Source organism: Pristiophorus japonicus, chromosome 4 (genome assembly GCF_044704955.1).
Source record: "Pristiophorus japonicus isolate sPriJap1 chromosome 4, sPriJap1.hap1, whole genome shotgun sequence".
Classification (NCBI taxonomy): Eukaryota; Metazoa; Chordata; class Chondrichthyes; family Pristiophoridae; genus Pristiophorus; species Pristiophorus japonicus.
In genome coordinates this window covers 7,118,124-7,136,732 of record NC_091980.1, presented here as the reverse complement: position 1 = coordinate 7,136,732, position 18,609 = coordinate 7,118,124, and the positions used below count along the sequence as shown (strand labels likewise).

The 18,609-nt window shown below is 47.7% G+C and overlaps 1 protein-coding gene across 2 annotated transcripts in view; it reads left to right on the top strand.

Moving 5' to 3' along the window:
- The window catches only part of cd74b (CD74 molecule, major histocompatibility complex, class II invariant chain b), a 49,900-nt gene extending 33,874 nt beyond the window's left edge, over positions 1–16,026 (top strand). The window contains exons 9-10 of one of the 2 annotated variants that reach the window (XM_070877989.1): positions 693–733; positions 9,595–16,026. In XM_070877989.1, the coding sequence (XP_070734090.1) occupies positions 693–733; positions 9,595–9,597 (44 nt within the window). In that variant the 3' untranslated portion in view covers positions 9,598–16,026. Of the gene's footprint in view, positions 1–692; positions 738–9,594 lie in introns of both variants that reach the window. The other variant, XM_070877988.1, reaches the window with a different exon arrangement.
- The last annotated feature ends 2,583 nt before the right edge of the window (positions 16,027–18,609 follow it).

Sequence of the window (18,609 nt, the reverse complement as noted above, 5' to 3'; positions counted from 1 at the left end):
AGATTCGTCTGCAGGGATTCCAGGGTACGAGCCATTGCGCGATTCCATGCTCAGCAACCTCTTGGCACTACAGCACTCGGCCCACCAAGCTAGGGCTGGTGATGTCACAGGTACATGCACTACCGTAAGAACATCATAAATCATGGAATGAGACAAGCCTATTCAATGTATTACTCCGACTCCTTCCACCGTCCATGTACACTCTCCCCTATCGTGGACCCTGCCCACCCATTGAATACCCTCCCACAGCCCATGTACATTCTCCCCTATCGTGGACCCTACCCACCCATTGAATACCTTCCCAAAGCCCATGTACATTCTCCCCTATCATGGACCCTACCCACCCATTTAATCTTCCACAGCCCATGGACACTCTCCCCTATCATGGACCCTACCCACTGATTGAATCCCCTCCCACAGCCCATGGACACTCTCCCCTATCGTGGGCTCCGCACCCATTAATGCTGGTGAGGGAAATTTCTATATATTCCCTGATCGCCCTCCCCCCCCCTCCCAACCAACTTCAACATATTTAACCATCCTCCACTATCGAAGATTAAGTGCATAGTGTATCAGGAATTGGATCTCCCCGACACCAGACTGGATTTTATAGAAGCTTTAATAAATTCACATTCTTATTTACAATGTTTGTCTGTCTGCCGCCTTCAATTATTGTTTCTTTCAATCCTCAGAATACAGAGCAGCTGAAGGTGTGAAACTTCCTGCCGTGCAGGCAAGTAAGTAGCCAATGATATTCTTTAACGAGTTCCTTAAATTACATTATAGAACAGAAACAGGCCATTCGGCCCAACAGGTCTATGCTGGTGTTTATGTTCCACACCAGCCTCCTCCTGGTCGATTGACTTTTTATCACCCTATCAGCATACCCTTCTATTCCTTTCTCTCATGTGTTTATCCAGCTTCTTTCAATGCATCTATATTTATATGCATCGTGTAATACACACATCTATCTCCCTCTCTCCCTCTCTCCCTCTATCTCTCTATATCTCTATCTCTATCCATATATATATTATCTATCTATCTGTCTATCTAATATATATATTAGCGCCTCAACCACTCCCTGTGGCAGCGAGTTCCACATTTTCACCACTCTCTGGGTAAGGAACTTTTTCCTGAATTCCTTATTGGACTTATTGGATCGCCTATTTCCACCTCCGTAACATCGCCCATCTCCGCCCCTTGCCTCAACTCATCTGCTGCTGAAACCTTCATTCACACTTCTACGACCTCTAACTTCGACTATTCAATGGCCGGCCTCCCACCTTCCGCACTTGAGCTCATCCACACCACAGCTACCCTGTGTCCGAACTCGTACCAAGTCCCGCTCACCCCTTTGCTTGCTGACCTACACCGGCTCCCAGCCCGCAATGCGTCGATATTAAAAATGCTCATCCTTCTTTTCAAATCCCTCCATGGCCTTGCCCCTTCCTACCTCTGTAATCTCCTCCAGCCCCACATCTCCGCTACTCCAATTCTGGCGTCTTGAGCATCCCCGATTTTCATTGCTAAACCATTGGCGGCCCTGCCTTCAGCTGCCTGGGCCCCAAGCTCTGGAATTCCCTCCCTAAACCTCTCCGTCTCTCTACCTCTCTTCCCCCCCTTTTAAGATGCTCCTTAAAACCGACCTTTTTGACCAAGCTTTTGCAGCCCTGTCTAATATCTCCTTGCGTGTCGCTGTCAAATTTTGTTTCATAATCGCTTTTGTAAAGCGCCTTGGAATGTTTTACTAAATTAAAGGCTCTATATAAATTCAAGTTGTTGTAGAAGGAGTAATAGTGATTGTGTTATATCATCATCCCTGGTTATATGAGAGGGGGCAGTCTTGGATTTAGTTTTGGGGAATGAAGCTGGGCAGGTTGAAGGGGTATTAGTGGGAGAGCACTTGGGTGCCAGTGACCATAATTCAGTCAGATTTAAGTTGGTTATGGATAAGGACAAGAATAGGCCTGGAATAAAAGTTCCGAATTGGGGAAAAACTAATTTTGCTAAGTTAAGGAGTGATTTGGCCACAGTGGACTGGAAACAGCTACTTGTGGGTAAATCAGTGTCGGAACAGTGGGAGGCATTCAAGGAGGAGATCCAGAAGGCTGAGGGCAAACATGTGCCCTTAAAGAAAAAGACTTGGAAAAATAATTCTAGAGCCCCTTAGATGTCTCGGGACTGACAGAGGAGGAGTAAGAAAAAAAGGGACGCTGATGTCATTTATCAACATAAACGTTAGAGGAATATAGAATCTTTAGAGGAATATAGAAAGTTAAGAGGCAAAATTAAAAAGGATATTAGGAATGCAAAGAGAGAGCACGAGAAATTCTTGGCCAGTAAAATTAAGGAAAACCCTAAGATGTTCTATAAATATATTGTATAATTTATCATTTATAATGGGGAACAAAGAAATGGCAGACCAATTGAACAAAAACTTTGGATCTGTCTTCACTAATGAAGACACAAATAATCTTCTGGAAATACAAGGGGATCCAGGGTCTAGCAAAAAGGAGAAACTGAAGGAAATCCTTATTAGTTAGGAAATTGTGTTAGGGAAATTGATGGGATTGAAGGCCGATAAATTCCCAGGGCCTGATAGTCTGCATCCCAGAATACTTAAGGAAGTGGCCTAAGAAATAGTGGATGCATTGGTGATCATTTTCCAACATTATATAGACTCTGGATCAGTTCCTATGGATTGGAGAGTAGCTAATGTAACCCTACTTTTTAAAAAAGGAGGGAGAGAGAAAACGGGTAATTATAGGCCGGTTAGCCTGACATCGGTGGTGGTGAAAATGTTGGAATCAATTATTAAAGATGAAATAGCAGCGCATTTGGAAAGCAGTGACAGGATCGGTGCAAGTCAGCATGGATTTATGAAAGGGAAATCATGTTTGACAAATCTTCTAGAATTTTTTGAGGATGTAACTAGTAGAGTGGAGAACCAATGGATGTGGTGTATTTGGACTTTCAAAAGGCTTTTGACAAGGTCCCACACAAGAGATTAGTGTGCAAAATTAAAGCACATGGTATTGGGGGTAATGTACAGACATAGATAGAGAACTGGTTGGCAGGCAGGAAGCAGAGAGTCGGGATAAACGGGTCCTTTTCAGAATGGCAGGCAGTGACCAGTGGAATGCCGCAGGGTTCAGTGCTGGGACCCCAGCTATTTACAATATACATCAATGATTTAGATGAAGGAATTGAATGTAATATCTCCCAAGTTTGCAGATGACACTAAGCTGGGTGGCGGTGTGAGCTGTGAGGAGGATGCTAAGAGGCTGCAGGGTGATTTAGATAGGTTAGGTGAGTGGGCAAATGCATGGCAGATGCAGTATAATGTAGATAAATGTGAAGTTATCCACTTTGGTGGCAAAAACATGAATGCAGAATATTATCTGAATGGCGACAGATTAAAAAAAGGGAAGGTGCAATGAGACCTGGGTGTCATGGTACATCGGTCACTGATGTTTGGCATGCAGGTACAGCAGGCGGTGAAAAAGGCAAATGGCATGTTGGCCTTCATAGCTAGAGGATTTGAGTATAGGAGCAGGGAGGTCTTACTGCAGGTGTACAGGGCCTTGGTGAGGCCACACCTGGAATATTATGTTCAGTTTTGGTCTCCTAATCTGAGGAAGGACCTTCTTGCTATTGACAGAGTGCAGCGAAGGTTCACCAGACTGATTCCCGGGATAGCTGGACTGACATATGAGGAGAGACTGGATCAACTGGGCCTGTATTCACTGGAGTTTAGAAGGATGAGAGGGGATCTCATAGAAACATATAAAATTCTGATGGGATTGGACAGGTTAGAGGCAGGAAGAATGTTCCCGTTGCTGGAGAGTTCCAGAACCAGGGTTCACAGTCAAAGAATAAGGGGTAAGCCATTTAGGACCGAGATGAAGAGAAACTTCTTCACTCAGAGAGTGGAATTCTTTACCGCAGAAAGTTGTTGAGGCCAGTTCATTAGATGTATTCAAAAGGGAGTTAGATATGGCCCTTACGGCCAAAGGGATCAAGGGGTATGGAGAGAAAGCAGGAAAGGGATACTGAGGTTGAATGATCAGCCAAGATCTTATTGAATGGTGGTGCAGACTCGAAGGGCACCTAATTTCTATGTTTCTATGTTTCTAAGAGTAAGAGGGTAACTAAAGAAACGGTAGGGCTTATTAGAGACCATGAGGGTAATCTTTGTGTGGAAGAGGAAGATGTTGGGAACGAATACTTTGCATCTGTTTTCACAAAGGAAAGGGGCAATGCAGATACTGCTATCGAGGAGGAGTGTGAAATTCTGGATGAAATAAATATAGTGAGTGAGGAAGTATTAAGGGGTTTCGCAGCTTTGAAAGTAGATAAATCCCCAGGCCCGGATGAACTGCATCTCAGGCTGTTGAGCGAAGTAAAAGAGGAAATAGCAGAGGCCGTGACCATCATTTTTCAGTCCTCTTTGGATCTGGGCATGGTGCCGGAGGATTGGAGGACTGCTAATGTGGTACCCTTATTTAAGAAGGGAGAAAGGGATAGGCTGAGTAATTACAGGCCGGTCAGCCTAAGTTCAGTGGTGGGAAAATTATTGGAAAAAATCCTGAAAGACAGGATAAATCTGCATTTGGAAAGGCAAGGATTAATTAGGGACAGTCATCACGGATTTGTTAATGGAAGATCGTGTCTGACTAACCCGATTGAATTTTTTGAGGAGGTAACCAAGAGGGTCGATGAGGGTATGCATATGATGTAGTATATATGGACTTTAGCAAAGCTTTTGATAAGGTCCCACATGGTAGACTGGTCATGAAGGTAAAAGCCCATGGGATACAGGGCAAAGTGTCAAGTTGAATCCAAAATTGGCTTGGAGGTAGGAAGCAAAGGGTAATGATTGATAGATGTTTTTGTGACTGGAAGGATGTTTCCAGTGGGGCTCTGCAGGGCTCAGTACTGGGTTCATTGCTTTTTGTGGTATATATCAATGATTTAGATTTGAATACAGGGAGTATGATTAAGAAGTTTGCAGACTAAAATTGGATGTGTGATTGATGATGAAGAGGAAAGTCATGGGCTGCAGGAGGATATCCATCTACTGGTCAGGTGGGCAGAGCAGTGGCAAATGGAATTTGACTCAGAGAAGTGTGACGTGATGCACTTTGGGAGGGATAATAAGGAAAGGGTATACACATTAAGCAGTAGGCCACTTAATAGTGTAGATGAACAAAGGGACCTTGGAGTGCTTGTCCACAGATCCCTGAAAGTAGCAGGCCAGGTGGTTAAGAAAGAATACGGAATGCTTGCCTTTATTGGCCGAGGCATAGAATATAAGAGCAGGGAAGCTATGCTTAAATTGTAGAATACTTTGGTGCGGCCACAGCTGGAGTACTGCGTGCAGTTCTCGTCGTCGTTATATAGGAAGGACATGATTGCACCCGAGAGGGTGCAGAGGAGATTTACTAGGATGCTGCCTGGAATGGAGAATCTTAGTTATGAGGACAGATTGGATAGGCTGGGTTTGTTCTCATTGGAACAGAGGAGGTTGAGAGGAGACCTCATTGAGGTGTACAAAATATTGAGGGGCCTGGACATAGTGGATAGTAAGGGTCTATTTCCATTGATGGAGGGGTCTATTATGAGGGGGCATAGTTTGAAGGTGGTTGGTGGAAGGTTAGAGAGGATTTGAGGGGGGGCTTCTTTACGCAGAGGGTTGTGGGGATCTGGAACTCGCTGCCTGGAAGAGTGGTGGATGCAGAAACCCTCACCACTTTTCAGAGATGGTTAGATGGGCACTTAAAGTGCAGTAACCTGCAGGGTTACGGACCTAGAGCTGGTAATTGGGATTAGACTGGATGACCTTTTGTTATAATGGTAAGTACTGCAGGGAATAGAATACGGCCAGGGTGATCTCCTGGACTAGTTTCGATCGCCTGGATGGGTCGGAGAAGAATTTTCCCACGTTTTTTTCTCCCTAAATTGGCCTGTGTTTTTATCTGGTTTTTGCCTCTCCCAGGAGATCACGTGGCTCCGGTTGGGGTGGAGTGTAGAATGTTTCAGTGTAAGGGGTGTCGCAGTTGTGTGGGGCGGACTGGTTGGGCTGGGTGCTCTTTGCCTTTCCGTCATTGTTCATAGGTTTATATGTAATCTTCAGGGCTGCTGACCGAGGGCCGTGCGGCTCTTTGTCGGCCGGCGCAGATACAATGGGCCGGAATGGCCTCCTTCTGCGCTGTAAATTTCTATGTTTCTACATCCTGCAGTTTATCTTTCTGAAATTGGCCTTGGAAATTTTTACTAGTCTTCCTTAATATAAATGCAGCCTGAGGTAGACTTGCTCCCAATGGTCACTGTGTCAACGACAATAGATTAAAGACTCTCAGACAGCACCTCCCAAACCCGCCACCTCTATCCCCCAGATGGACAAAGGCAGCAGACGCATGGGAGCACCACCACCTCCAAGCTCCCCCCCTAGCAAGTCACACACCATCCTGACTTGGAAATATGTCGTCCGTTCCTTCATCGTCGCTGGGTCACAATCCTGGAACTCCCTCCCTAACAGCACTGTGGGAGCACCTTCACCACACGGACTGCAGCGGTTCAAGAAGGCGGCTCACCACCACCTTCTCAAGGGGCAATTAGGGATGGGCAATAAACACCGGCCTTGCCAGAGACGCCCATATCCCGGAACGAATTAAATTAAAAAGAATGTACGGGACCTGCTCGGTGGAGTTGCGGTCCTGTGTCCTCCTCTGCTGACGCTGCCAAAGTTAGTGGTATCAGGGAGGGCTGCCTTCACTTCCATCTCCCTGGTGAACAACCATAAGGGCGGCAGGGGCTGTAGCTCCCTCAGTACTGCCCCTCCGACAGTGCAGCGCTCCCTCAGTACTGCCCCTCCGACAGTGCAGCACTCCCTCAGTACTGCCCCTCCGACAGTGCGGCGCTCCCTCAGTACTGCCCCTCCGACAGTGCGGCACTCCCTCAGAACTGCCCCTCCGACAGTGCGCCATTCCCTCAGCACTGCACTGGAGTGCCAGGTTAGATTTATGTGCTAAAGTTCCTGGAGTAGGACTTGAACCCATGACCTTCCGACTCAGAGGCGAGGGTGCTGCCCACTGAGCCATTGGCTGAGCATCATCAACCCCTCGGTCAAGGTCGGGGCCTGGATTATCTGGGTTCTGGCCAAGTCTGCGGTCCTTCCATCTCACTCCTGACAACGGGATGGACGGAGTGCCCTGTCCTCGCAAGGCTGGGCTTTCTCATGCCCCAGATCTTTAAACAGCACCGTGACTATAACAAAGTGCACAGACAGCTCCCGCACACACCAGGGGCTAAATATTACAACCTTGTCCTCCTGCAATGCAGTGGAAATTTGGACACAGAGGCAATGTCTTTGTTTCCCCCACCTCCACCTTCCTACAGCCATGTTGGTCAGAAAGTGCAAAACGGCTCATGGGATTCTGGCCTTTGTATCCAGAGGACTGGAATACAAGGGGGTAGAAGTTATGCTGCAGCTGTACAAAGCCCTGGTTAGACCACACCTGGAGCACTGTGAGCCGTTCTGGGCTCCACACCTTAGGGAGGATATATTGGCCTTGGAGGGAGTGTAGCCTAGGTTTACCAGAATGATACCTGGGCTTCAAGGGTTAAAGTACAAAGAGAAATTACACAAATTAGGATTGTATTCCCTGGAATCTTGAAAGTTAAGGGATGATTTGATCAAAGTTTTCCAGCTATTACGGAAAACATTTAGGGTAAGAAGGTAAGAATTAGGAGCAGGAGTAGGCCATTCTGCCCCTCGAGCCTGCTCCGCCATTCAATAAGACATGGCTGACCTTCGACCTCAACTCCACTTTCCCGCCCGATCCCCATATCCCTTGATTCCCTTAGAGTCCAAAAATCTATCGATCTCAGCCTTGAATATACTCAGAGACTGAGCATCCACAGCCCTCTGGGGTAGAGAATTCCAAAGATTTACCACCCTCTGAGTGAAGAAATTCCTCCTCATCTCAGTCCTAAATGGCCGACCCCTTATCCTGAGACTGTGACCCCTGGTTCTAGACTCCCCAGCCCGGGGGAAACAAGCTCTCAGCATCTACCCTGTCAATCCCATTGAATATATTCAAGTCACAGATAGATAGATTTTTAACCAATAAGGGAATTAAGGGTTACGGGGAGCGGGCGGGTAAGTGGAGCTGAGTCCACGGCCAGATCAGCCATGATCTTGTTGAATGGCAGAGCAGGCTCGAGGGGCTAGATGGCCTACTCCTGTTCCTAATTCTTATGTTCTTATGTAAACCCCCTCAGAATCTTGTATGTTTCAATGAGATCACCTCTCATTCTTCTAAACTCCAGAGAGTATATGCCCAACCTGCTCAATCTAGTCAGGCAAACTACTGTAGTGAAAGGAGATAAATTAAGGTTGATCCCTGGAATTGATTCAACTCAAGATAACCAAGGCAATATTCGGAACAGGAGGAGACTATTGAGTCTCTCGAGCCTGCTCTGCCATTCAATTAGATCAGGGCTGAACTGTATTTTGACTCCATCTACCTGCCTGGGTTCCATAATCCTTAATACCCTCACCAAACAAAAAGCAATCAATCTTAGTCTTGAATGCTACAATTGACCCCCGGCCTCAACAGCATTTTGGGGGGGGAGAGTTCCAGATTCCCAGCACCCTTTGTGTGAAGAAGTGCTTCCTGACATCACCCCTGAACGGCCTGGCTCTAATTTTAAGGTCACAAAAACAAAATACTGTGGATGCTGGAATCTGGAATTAAAAACAGAGAATGTTGGAAATCTCAGCGGGTTGGGCAGTATCTGTGGAGAGGAAGCAGAGTTAACAATTCGGGTCGACGACCCTTCATCACAACTTTAGAGTTATCCCCACACCACCCCCGCCTTGGTGTCTCACGCTGCCAGAGAAAATAGTTTCTCTCGACCCACCCAATCAAATCCTTTAATCGTCTTAAACACCTCGATTAGATCCCCCTTAATGTTCTAAACTTGAGGGAATACAAACCTAATCTGTGCAACCTCTCTTCGTAATCTAATCCTTTTAATCCCGGGAGGGTGGGAGGGTGAGGGGGGAGGGGGGGGGAAGGGAGGCTGGGAGTGCGAGGGGAGGAGGTGGGGAAGGGAGAGTGGGAGTGCGAGGGGAGGAGTTGGGGAAGGGAGAGTGGGAGTGCGAGGGGAGGAGTTGGGGAAGGGAGGCTGGGAGTGCGAGGGGAGGAGTTGGGGAAGGGAGGCTGGGAGTGCGAGGGGAGGAGTTGGGGAAGGGAGGCTGGGAGTACGAGGGGGAGGTGGGGAAGGGAGGATGGGAGTGCGAGGGAGGGTAGGAGTGCGAGGGGGGGTGGAGGTGGGGAAGGGTCAGACAGGGAAAGGAATAGTTCTGTCCACTATATGTGGTAACATTGTAAATGTGTTTTGCCAAAGTTTTGTGCTTCAATAGAAATTGCAAACACAGTCCAGCGAAATATCGCAGGCTTAAATTTGCGCAGACATCCTTACAAATTGTCCACTCCCAGAATCCAGTGGAAACTGATCTGAGGAGGATTGTTAAAACAGCAAAACTTATTTAAACTGATGTGAAATCTTTCTCTTTTCTTGCAGTGAACTAAGGGCGAGGACGTACTCCCGGCCGGCAGACAAACGCTTCGCTCCATAAATCATACATTAATTGCAAATATTGATTCTTTTTCATTAACATCGGGTTTGATCGATAATTATTGGCAGTTGACCCCCAGCTCCTGTTAAAGATTTATCCTCGGGCTGTTTAAACAGAGACACCAATCGCCCTAACCTGTAACGTTGTTCCCTCTGTACCCAGATGGCAGATTATATTCTCACCTGGGGCGGGTGGAGGGGGGGGGGGTCTGAACACATTCACCCCAAGGTCTTTGCCGATCTCACGCCGGAGTTATGGCAGGAGTCCGGCACATCAACTTCTGGGGAATTTCAGAGCCTTGTGCATAAAAAAAAATTATCGCTTAAAAATTTTTTTTTTAAGCTTGTAAGTTGATTTCATCGTGAAAAACCAGAGCCCCGATGAGTAAAATGACACACTAGGCATGACTCGATCGAGGGAATCCCAGCGGGGTCTAGATTCGGGTACGAGGCACAAGTCTAAGATGGACCACCGAAAGTTCTGAGAGGAAAGAAATGGGGTCCATGGTTTGGGGGTTTGGGGAACCCTTCATTGGGGAATCTGTCCCGATGATGGTTTCCCCACCCACTACCCAAAGCCACAGTTCTCTTTTAGATACTGACCCGTCGGACACACCCTGCCCTGACTCGGACCTAAAGCCCGCCATTCCTTCATCGTCGCTGGGTCACAATCCTGGAACTCCCTCCCTAACAGCACTGTGGGAGCACCTTCACCACACGGGACTGCAGCGGTTCAAGAAGGCGGCTCACCACCACCTTCTCGAGACCAACTAGGGACGGAGCAATCAATCGCCCTCGCCAGCGACACCAGTTGTTCCTGTGCAATTTAATTTCATGTGAAGTCATTCTCTCCCCCCCCCCCACCGCCCCACCACCATCCCCACACTCTGAGGTTCAAGATATGAGCCCGTTGCATAAGAACGTAAGAAATAGGAGCAGGAGTCAGCCATTTGACCCCTCGAGCCTGCTTCGTCATTCAATAAGACCATGGCTAATCTGCTCTTGGCCTCAACTCCACTTCCCTGCCCGCTCCCCATAATCCTGGACTCCCCGATCGTTCAGCAGTATCAGTTTACATTCCCCCGGAATATAGTTTGCCACAAATTGCAAAACATTCTACACGAATGGTTATTGATCATTTTGTTTTAAGCTAGTATTGCCTATAATTAACTCGTTTAAAAAATAATACAGCTTCTAGATCTCTTGAATCGTTCCTCAATGGTGGCTGCTAACTGTAGCTGGGTAAAATTATTTTGCAATAAAGGGAGGGGATGATATTTTTGTGTTTTTCTTTCCGCACGATAGGAGCACCTGTATCTTTCTGACAGAAAAATAAAATTGACTGTCCAGTTCATGGGGCCCAGCAACTAGGCCTCAATCCAATAACGAGCCGTCGCAGTATTAGTGGTGAGTCGAGCAGTTAGAATATGAGAACATATGAAATAGGAGCAGGAATCGGCCATTTGGTCCCTCGAGCCTGCTCCGCCATTCAATACGATCATGGCTGATCTGATCCTGGCCTCAACTCCACTTCCTCGACCGCTCCCTATAACCCTTGACTCCCTTATCGCTCAAAAATCTGTCTATCTCGACCTTAAATATATTGAATGACCCAGCCTCCACAGCTCTCTGGGGCAGAGAATTCCACAGATTCACGACCCTCTGAGAGAAGAAATTCCTTCTCATCTCAGTTTTAAATGGGCGACCCCTTATTCTGAAACTATGCCCCCTAGTTCTAGATTCCTCCACGAGGGGAAACATCCTCTCTGCATCCACCCTGTCAAGCCCCCCCGGAGTCTCCAGGAATTAAAGATTAATCTCTAGGACAAAAGCTACAATCAAACAAACCAAGGAGAAAAATCATAGGCACATTTAAAAAAAAAACACTCTGTGATCTTTTTCATTTTCTTTGGATGTAAGAAGTGGGAGCAGGAGTTGGCCATTCGGCCCCTCGAGCCTGCTCCGCCATTCAATGAGATCATGGCTGATCTTCGACCTCAACTCCACTTTTCCGCCCGATCCCCATATCCCTTGATTCCCCGAGACTCCAAAAATCTATCGATCTCAGCCTTGAATATACTCAGCGACTGAGCCTCCACAGCCCTCTGGGGCAGAGAATTCCAGAGATTCACCACCCTCTGAGTGAAGAAATTCCTCCTCATCTCAGTCCTAAATGGCCGACCCCTTATCCTGAGACTGTGACCCCTGGTTCTAGACTCCCCAGCCCGGGGGAAACATCCTCCCTGCATCTACCCTGTCAATCCCCCTCAGAATCTTGTATGTTTCATTGAGATCACCTCACATTCTTCTAAACTCCAGAGAGCATAGGCCCAATCTATTCAGTTGTGAACCTTTACTAGTTATAGTGGACACGGGATAACAAGGCCATTTGACTGGACAGTCAAACAACAACAACAACTGATATTTATATCGTGCCTTTAACATAGTGAAACATCCCAAGGTGTTTCACAGGAGTATTATGCGATTAAAAATTTGACACTGAGCCGCATAAGTTGAATTTAGGCCAGGTGATCAAAAGCTTGGTCAAAGAGGGAGGTTTTAAGGAGCGACTTGAGGGAGGATCGAGGGTAGAGAGGCGGAGAGGTTTAGGGAGGGAATTCCAGAGCTTGGGGCCCAGGCAACAGAAGACACGGCCACCGATGGTTGAACAATTATAATCAGGGATGCTCATTGGGTAATTAAGAGCTGTCCACTGGGGATGGACGTGTCAGGTGAGCAGTGCTGGAAGTGCGGGGGTGGGGCTACTGTGATCATGTGACGAAGCCTCCAGGAGTATGTCCAACCAGAGTTGGGCGACCAAGCCAGGTGCCTGCTGGCTCTTTTGACGTTTTCCACTCTACGTTCACACGCACAAGATCGAGGCACCTTTTAGAAGAGAGGAAACGATCTTTCTAAATGCCACGAAAATAACGACTTGACACAATCTTCTCGGTGTCTCTGTTCCCCAGCAGACCCACGTGCGTGATGTAAAAAAGCACTGTGGCGATTTTAACCCCACTCGCTCGGCAGAAGCCTGGCGGGTGGGCAGCTAAAATCGCCCCTGGCTCTTGCCTTGCCCAAAAGCCGCCACCATCGCACAGATTAAAGGCGATTGGCGAAGGAACGAACCAGAGGCAGTGTGAGGAAAAGCGATTTTTTCCGCGGCGAGGGGTTAGGATCTGGAACGCGCTACCTGATGGGGGCGGTGGAGGCAGATTCAATAACAGCCTTCAAAAGGGAACTGGATAAATACTTGAAGGGGAAAAGATTGCAGGGATACGGGGAAAGAGCGGGGGGAGTGGGACTGGATACGTTGCTCTTCGAATAGAGCCGGCACAGATTCGCTGGGCCAAATGGCCTCCTTCTGAGCTGTACTGTTCTACGATTCTCTAACATCTGCTCAATTTTAACCCGCTCTCCTGAGCAGGCAGCAAGGACAGGCGCCCGGAGCCAACGGGGTCCTTCTTTACAGATGCGTGTGGCGGCCTGATGTCATTGTTGAGAGCCGACTGTAACTCTAACACAGGCCTGAGTGGGGAATCCACCTGGGGGTTAAAATCTGGGGTTAAAAATGGAGAGGCACGGCACAACGAGCTCATTCCACCTCATGTCTAGCTAAACCCTTAGCCACTAAGAATATCCCTGCAGCAGATGTGCCATGATTTGGTCAGTCCCCTCATAATCATCGCATTTTACAGCACGGGGGGGCAGAGAGGTGAACTTGTGCACCAGCCAAGCAAGTTGAAGAGGTACAGTGAGGCCTTATTCTTGTTGAGTCGACTGATAGAATCTAACAGCGCAGAAGGAGGCCATTCAGCCCATCGAACCTGTGCCAGCTCTTTGAAAGAGCAATCCAATTAGTCCATTGCCTCCTTCTCTTAACCCCCCCATAGCCCTGCTATTTTTTTCCTTTTCAAGTATATATATCCAATTCCTGCTTGAAAGTTGAAAGTTATTCTAGCATTCCAAGAAACCCAAGTGGAGAGGTAAGACTTGAAATATGGGAGAGGAGTATGGCTGGAAAAAATAAGGTATTGTGTGTGGAAAGAATATAAGAAATAGGAGCAGGAGTCAGCCATTTGGCCCCTCGAGTCTGCTCCACCATTCAATAAGATCATGGCTGATCTGATCTTGGGCTCAGCTCCACTTCCCTGCCCGCTCCCCATAACCCTTGACTCCCTTATCGCTCAAAAATCTGGCTATCTCCACCTTAAATATATTCAATGATCCAGCCGCCTCAAAGGAACGTGGGTTTGACGGGGATTGCTTGTGGCTTCGGGGCAGGGAGATTCAGGGCTCTGACACCTGCCGATGACAGTCAGAAAAGATATAGAGGGTGCAGTTTAGTTTTCATGAAGAACTTGCCAAAAACAAAATAAGTTTATAATAGAAAAAGGAACTCAACTTTGCAGCTCTCTCCACGGAGATTCACAACCAATCATGCAGAGAGTTCTCCTGGTGTGGGTGTCTCATTTGCGATTGGGGCACTAGAATAGACTTGAGAGAACGTTGAGGGGGAGCTTGTGACTATTTGCACAGCTGAGAAACAGGACGTTCGGTCCAACGGGTCTGTGCCGGTGCTTATGCCCAACTTGAACCTCCTTCCAACCCTACTTCATCTAACGTCCCCATCACTACCTCCTTCTCTTCCTTTCTCCCTGGTACATTGGACTGGAAGCTGATTGGGAAACCCAGATCAGGAGCCATCACGCACGACAGGCTCAACAGAATCGTGTTGCGGGCGTGAGAGGGTTGGGGAAATTTAGGAACCCTGCAGAACAAGAGCACGAGAAATAGGAGACACAGAAATGTTCACTGGGCTCAAGCATAGGTAGGGAGACTCGTTCAACCAATGTTCAGGTTGGGACCTTGCTGTGTGAGGTGAGCGATGGGATGAAAAAACCACCTTCTTCCATTGGAACAAAATTTGAACAGATTTATTAACAGAGTGGGCAGACCAATTCCCGGCAGACAGGTTAATGACCCTGACCGCCGCTGAGATCACACAGGCCACACTTTGACCCGGTCAAAGGTGAAAACACTTCTCTGTGTTCATTCCGCTCCGTCGCCTCATCGAGACTTTCCACGCCAAATCCACGCCCCTCAAATCCCGCGCTGGTGCAGGACAACCGCGTCAATCTGTCCAATACTCCACTGAGCCAACGAGCTACGCTAGGAAATCCTAACTTACAAAAGAACCGTAAGAAATAGGAGCAGGAGTTGGCCATTCGGCCCCTCGAGCCTGCTCCACCATTTAATAAGATCAAGGCTGATCTGATCATGGACTCAGCTCCACTTTCCCCGATCCCCATAACCCTTGATTCCCTTATTGCTCCAAAATCTGTCTATCTCCACCTTAAATATATTCAATGACCTTGTTAGCCTTTCAATCGAAACAGTGGGGCCATTAAACCCTGAGGTAGATAATTGGCTGCACCTTTTTAATATCGTGACCCAACCACTGGTCACACTGCGATTCCCGTTAACTTCTTGGCCTCCGAAAAGCACAAGTCGAACCAATGTCAGGATGTCCCTGTTGAACTGGGCAGTTTGGCCAACGCTTTCATCCCCACTCCTCCCCAGTGGCATTTTCTGTCAGTGCGAAATAGGTCTCTGTATTCATTCCAGCTTTAAACAATATATATCATTGCATATCTTTTGGGGGCTTTGTAATCTTGAGTTTGAATAAGAACAGTCGGAGAACTCTTCTATTGTCTTAGTGTTAGTGCAGCTACATGATTTTTGCTGAATTGAAACTTAGATTTATTAAAAGGGAAATGAATTTGCTATTTTAATTTTACTTTGCAGTGACAAACGTATCGCCTGAACTTTTCTCTCAAAGGCAGTAGTAGATTTTTTTGCCGAGATTATTAACCCGTTTTGAGTTTGGATTGGCAAGGATTAACCAATCACCATTTCATCGGATGAAGTTTGTGTGGCTTTTTGCATTTTAAAAACGACATTGTTTTAAGTTTTGCACAATAAAATTAAGATTGCTTAAATATAGGTTTTCCTGCCTGTGTAGTTGGATCGATGTTGGTGGAAAAGGTTAGTAAAGAGGGAGACTGGCCTGGAATGAGTCGCGCTTTTATCGAGGGATGGAAGTTTCTTGGCCCTCCAGAAGTCCCGTTAACCTGCAGCAACTCACCGGTGTCTCCCAAGGGACTCTGGGTGATGGCTCCTGTACTCAAGGCCACACTCGTGCCATCGCTGCCGGTGGCATGAAGGTGACTTCCTCCTCGGGAGCTTGGTGGGTTTTGAGAGAGGTTCTGAAATAAATACCAGACAAGAGAATGGCTTCTGATTCCTATGATTTGTAAAAAAAAATTGGATTTGTTGTGAAGGAGAAGCAGAGGAATAAAGGTCAGAGGAAAATTATATGACTGCGTCCTCCTTGTGTAACATCGCTCGTCTCCGCCCCTTTGCCTCAGCTCATCCACTGCTGAAGCCCTCATCCGTGCCTTTGTTACCTCCAGACTTGATCATTCCAACGCTCTCCTGGCAGGCCTCCCACATTCCACACTCCGTAAAATTGAGGTCACCAAAACTCTGCTGCCCCGTGTCCGAACTCGCACCGAGTCCCATTTAACCATCATCATCATCATACATCATAGGCAGTCCCTCGTATCGAGGATAACTTGCTTTCACGCCAAAAAAAGGAATGAGTTCCCAGGTGTTTCAATGAAGGACCTAATATTCCAGATCACGAACTACATCCTGAAGGGTGGAAGATGCCTGTGCGTGGATTTTTTTAACTTGTGATGGCCGTTGTACACCAGCCACCACACGGGCTTGACAGAGCTAGGTCTTGGTCCAGTGGCAAGGGTTAACCAAAACGACTGGAGACCAGCTCTGCTGCACGGACCTAGTGCGCACACACATCGCAGTGTGGGCTGGGCCCGTGCTGCCCCTGGGCCCACGCCTCTTAACCATCTTAACCTCTTAACCATCATCCCCTGTGCTCGCTGACCTACATTGGCTCCCGGTCCGGCAACGCCTCGATTTTAAAATTGTTGTCCTTGTTTCCAAATCCTTCCATGGTCTCTCCTCCCCTCCCTATCTCTGTAATCACTTCCAGCCCTGCAACCCTCCGAGATCTCTGCGCTTCTCCAATGCTGGCCTCTTGTGTATCCCTGATTTTAATCGTCCACCATTGGCGGCCGTGCCTTCAGCTGTCCAGTCCCCAAGCTCTGGAATTAATTCCCCAAACCTCTCCGCCTCTCTCTTCTCCTTTAAGATGCTCCTTAAAACCAACCTCACTGACCACTTGTCCTCATACATCTTTATGTGGCTCGGTGTCAAATGTCTGCTAATCACTTAGGGACGATTTACTACATTAAAGGTGCTATACAAGTGCAAGTTGCTATGGTTGCTGTCCAGACTATAAGTGATGCACGCTCTGGTATGTAGGAGCTGGGTAGTGTAATGTATTTGCTTCATGGGTTCTTTGCTTAAGAATTCATAGCAACACATTGCTATTAAGAACTAGTTGGTTTATTAGCAAAGGTTTAACAATCACACGACACATTACCGGTTCACCCACCAGGCTCACAACCAGCTGCCTCATCGTGGATCCCCCGAATCCAACTGGCCGGGGTTTTATTGAGTCTTGTGAACATCACGTGACTGGCTAAGCCACTCACAACTCAACAGCTCTACAACTATTTTAGTTGCACCAGTAAATCAAATGCCACCTTATTAAAGGGGCACTAAAACCAACAATTTAAACACATTAAACTTTAAACTTTAAACGGTCAAATTAAAATTTGGTTGCCGGGGGTGATGATGCACTCCAGTCCCTCTGGCGCCCACCTCTCGCGGAAGGTCGCGAGCGTACCGGTGGACACCACGTGCTCCATCTCCAGGGACACCCTGGCTCGGATGTAACCGCGGAAGAGAAGCAGGCAGTTGGGCTGAACGACCCCCTCGACCACCCGCTGCCTGGACCGGCTGATGGCCCCCTTGGCCAGGCCCAGGAGCAGTCCTACGAGGAGCCCTTCCGGCCTGCCCGCTCCCCTCCGCACAGGGTGCCCAAAGATCAGGGAGTGTGGGACTGAAGTGCAACCAGAATTTGAGAAGCAGCCACTTCAGATAGTGGAACAGGGGCTGCAACCTCACACACTGAACATACACGTGGAACACGGACTCTTCCAGACCGCAGAGATTGCAGGCGTCCTGGGAGCCCGTGAACCGACTTAAAAACTTGTTGCACAGGACTGCTCCAGTGCCAGTACCGAGGGAGCACTGCACTGTCTGAGGGGCAGTACTGAGGGAGTGCTGCACTGTCCGAGGTGCCGTCTTTTGGATGAGACGTTAAACCGAGGCCCCGTCTGCTCTCTCAGGTGGAACCATGGCAGTATCCCATGGCAGTATTTCGAAGAAGAGCAGGGGAGTTCTCCCCGGTGTCCTGGACAATATTTATCACTCAATCGAGATAATAAAAACAGATTATCTGGTCATGATCATATTGCTGTTTGTGGGAGCTTGCTGTGCGCAAATGGCTTTTGTGTTACCACATTACAACAGGGACTACACTCCAAAAGTACATTGTTGGTTGTAATGCGCTTTGGGACATCCTGAGGTCATGAAAGGCTCCAAATAAATTCACATCCATCCATCCATTCTTCTTTCTTTCTTTCTTTCTTTCTTCCTTTCTTTCTTTTCCTTTCCCTTTCTTTCCTGCCTGCCTTCATTCCTTCCTTTCTTTCTTTCATACAAACATAGAAAATAGATGCAGGACCTTCTTTGACACAGTCCTCCTCCATTTCGGATGCCCCCAAAAGTTCGTCACCATCCTCCGCCTGCTCCACGATGACATGCAGGCCGTGATCCTTACCAACGGATCCATCACAGACCCAATTCACGTCTGGACCGGGGTCAAACAGGGCTGCATCATCGCCCCAACCCTCTTCACACAAAGTAATAGTTTCTATCTACCCTATGGAATCGCTTTATTATTTT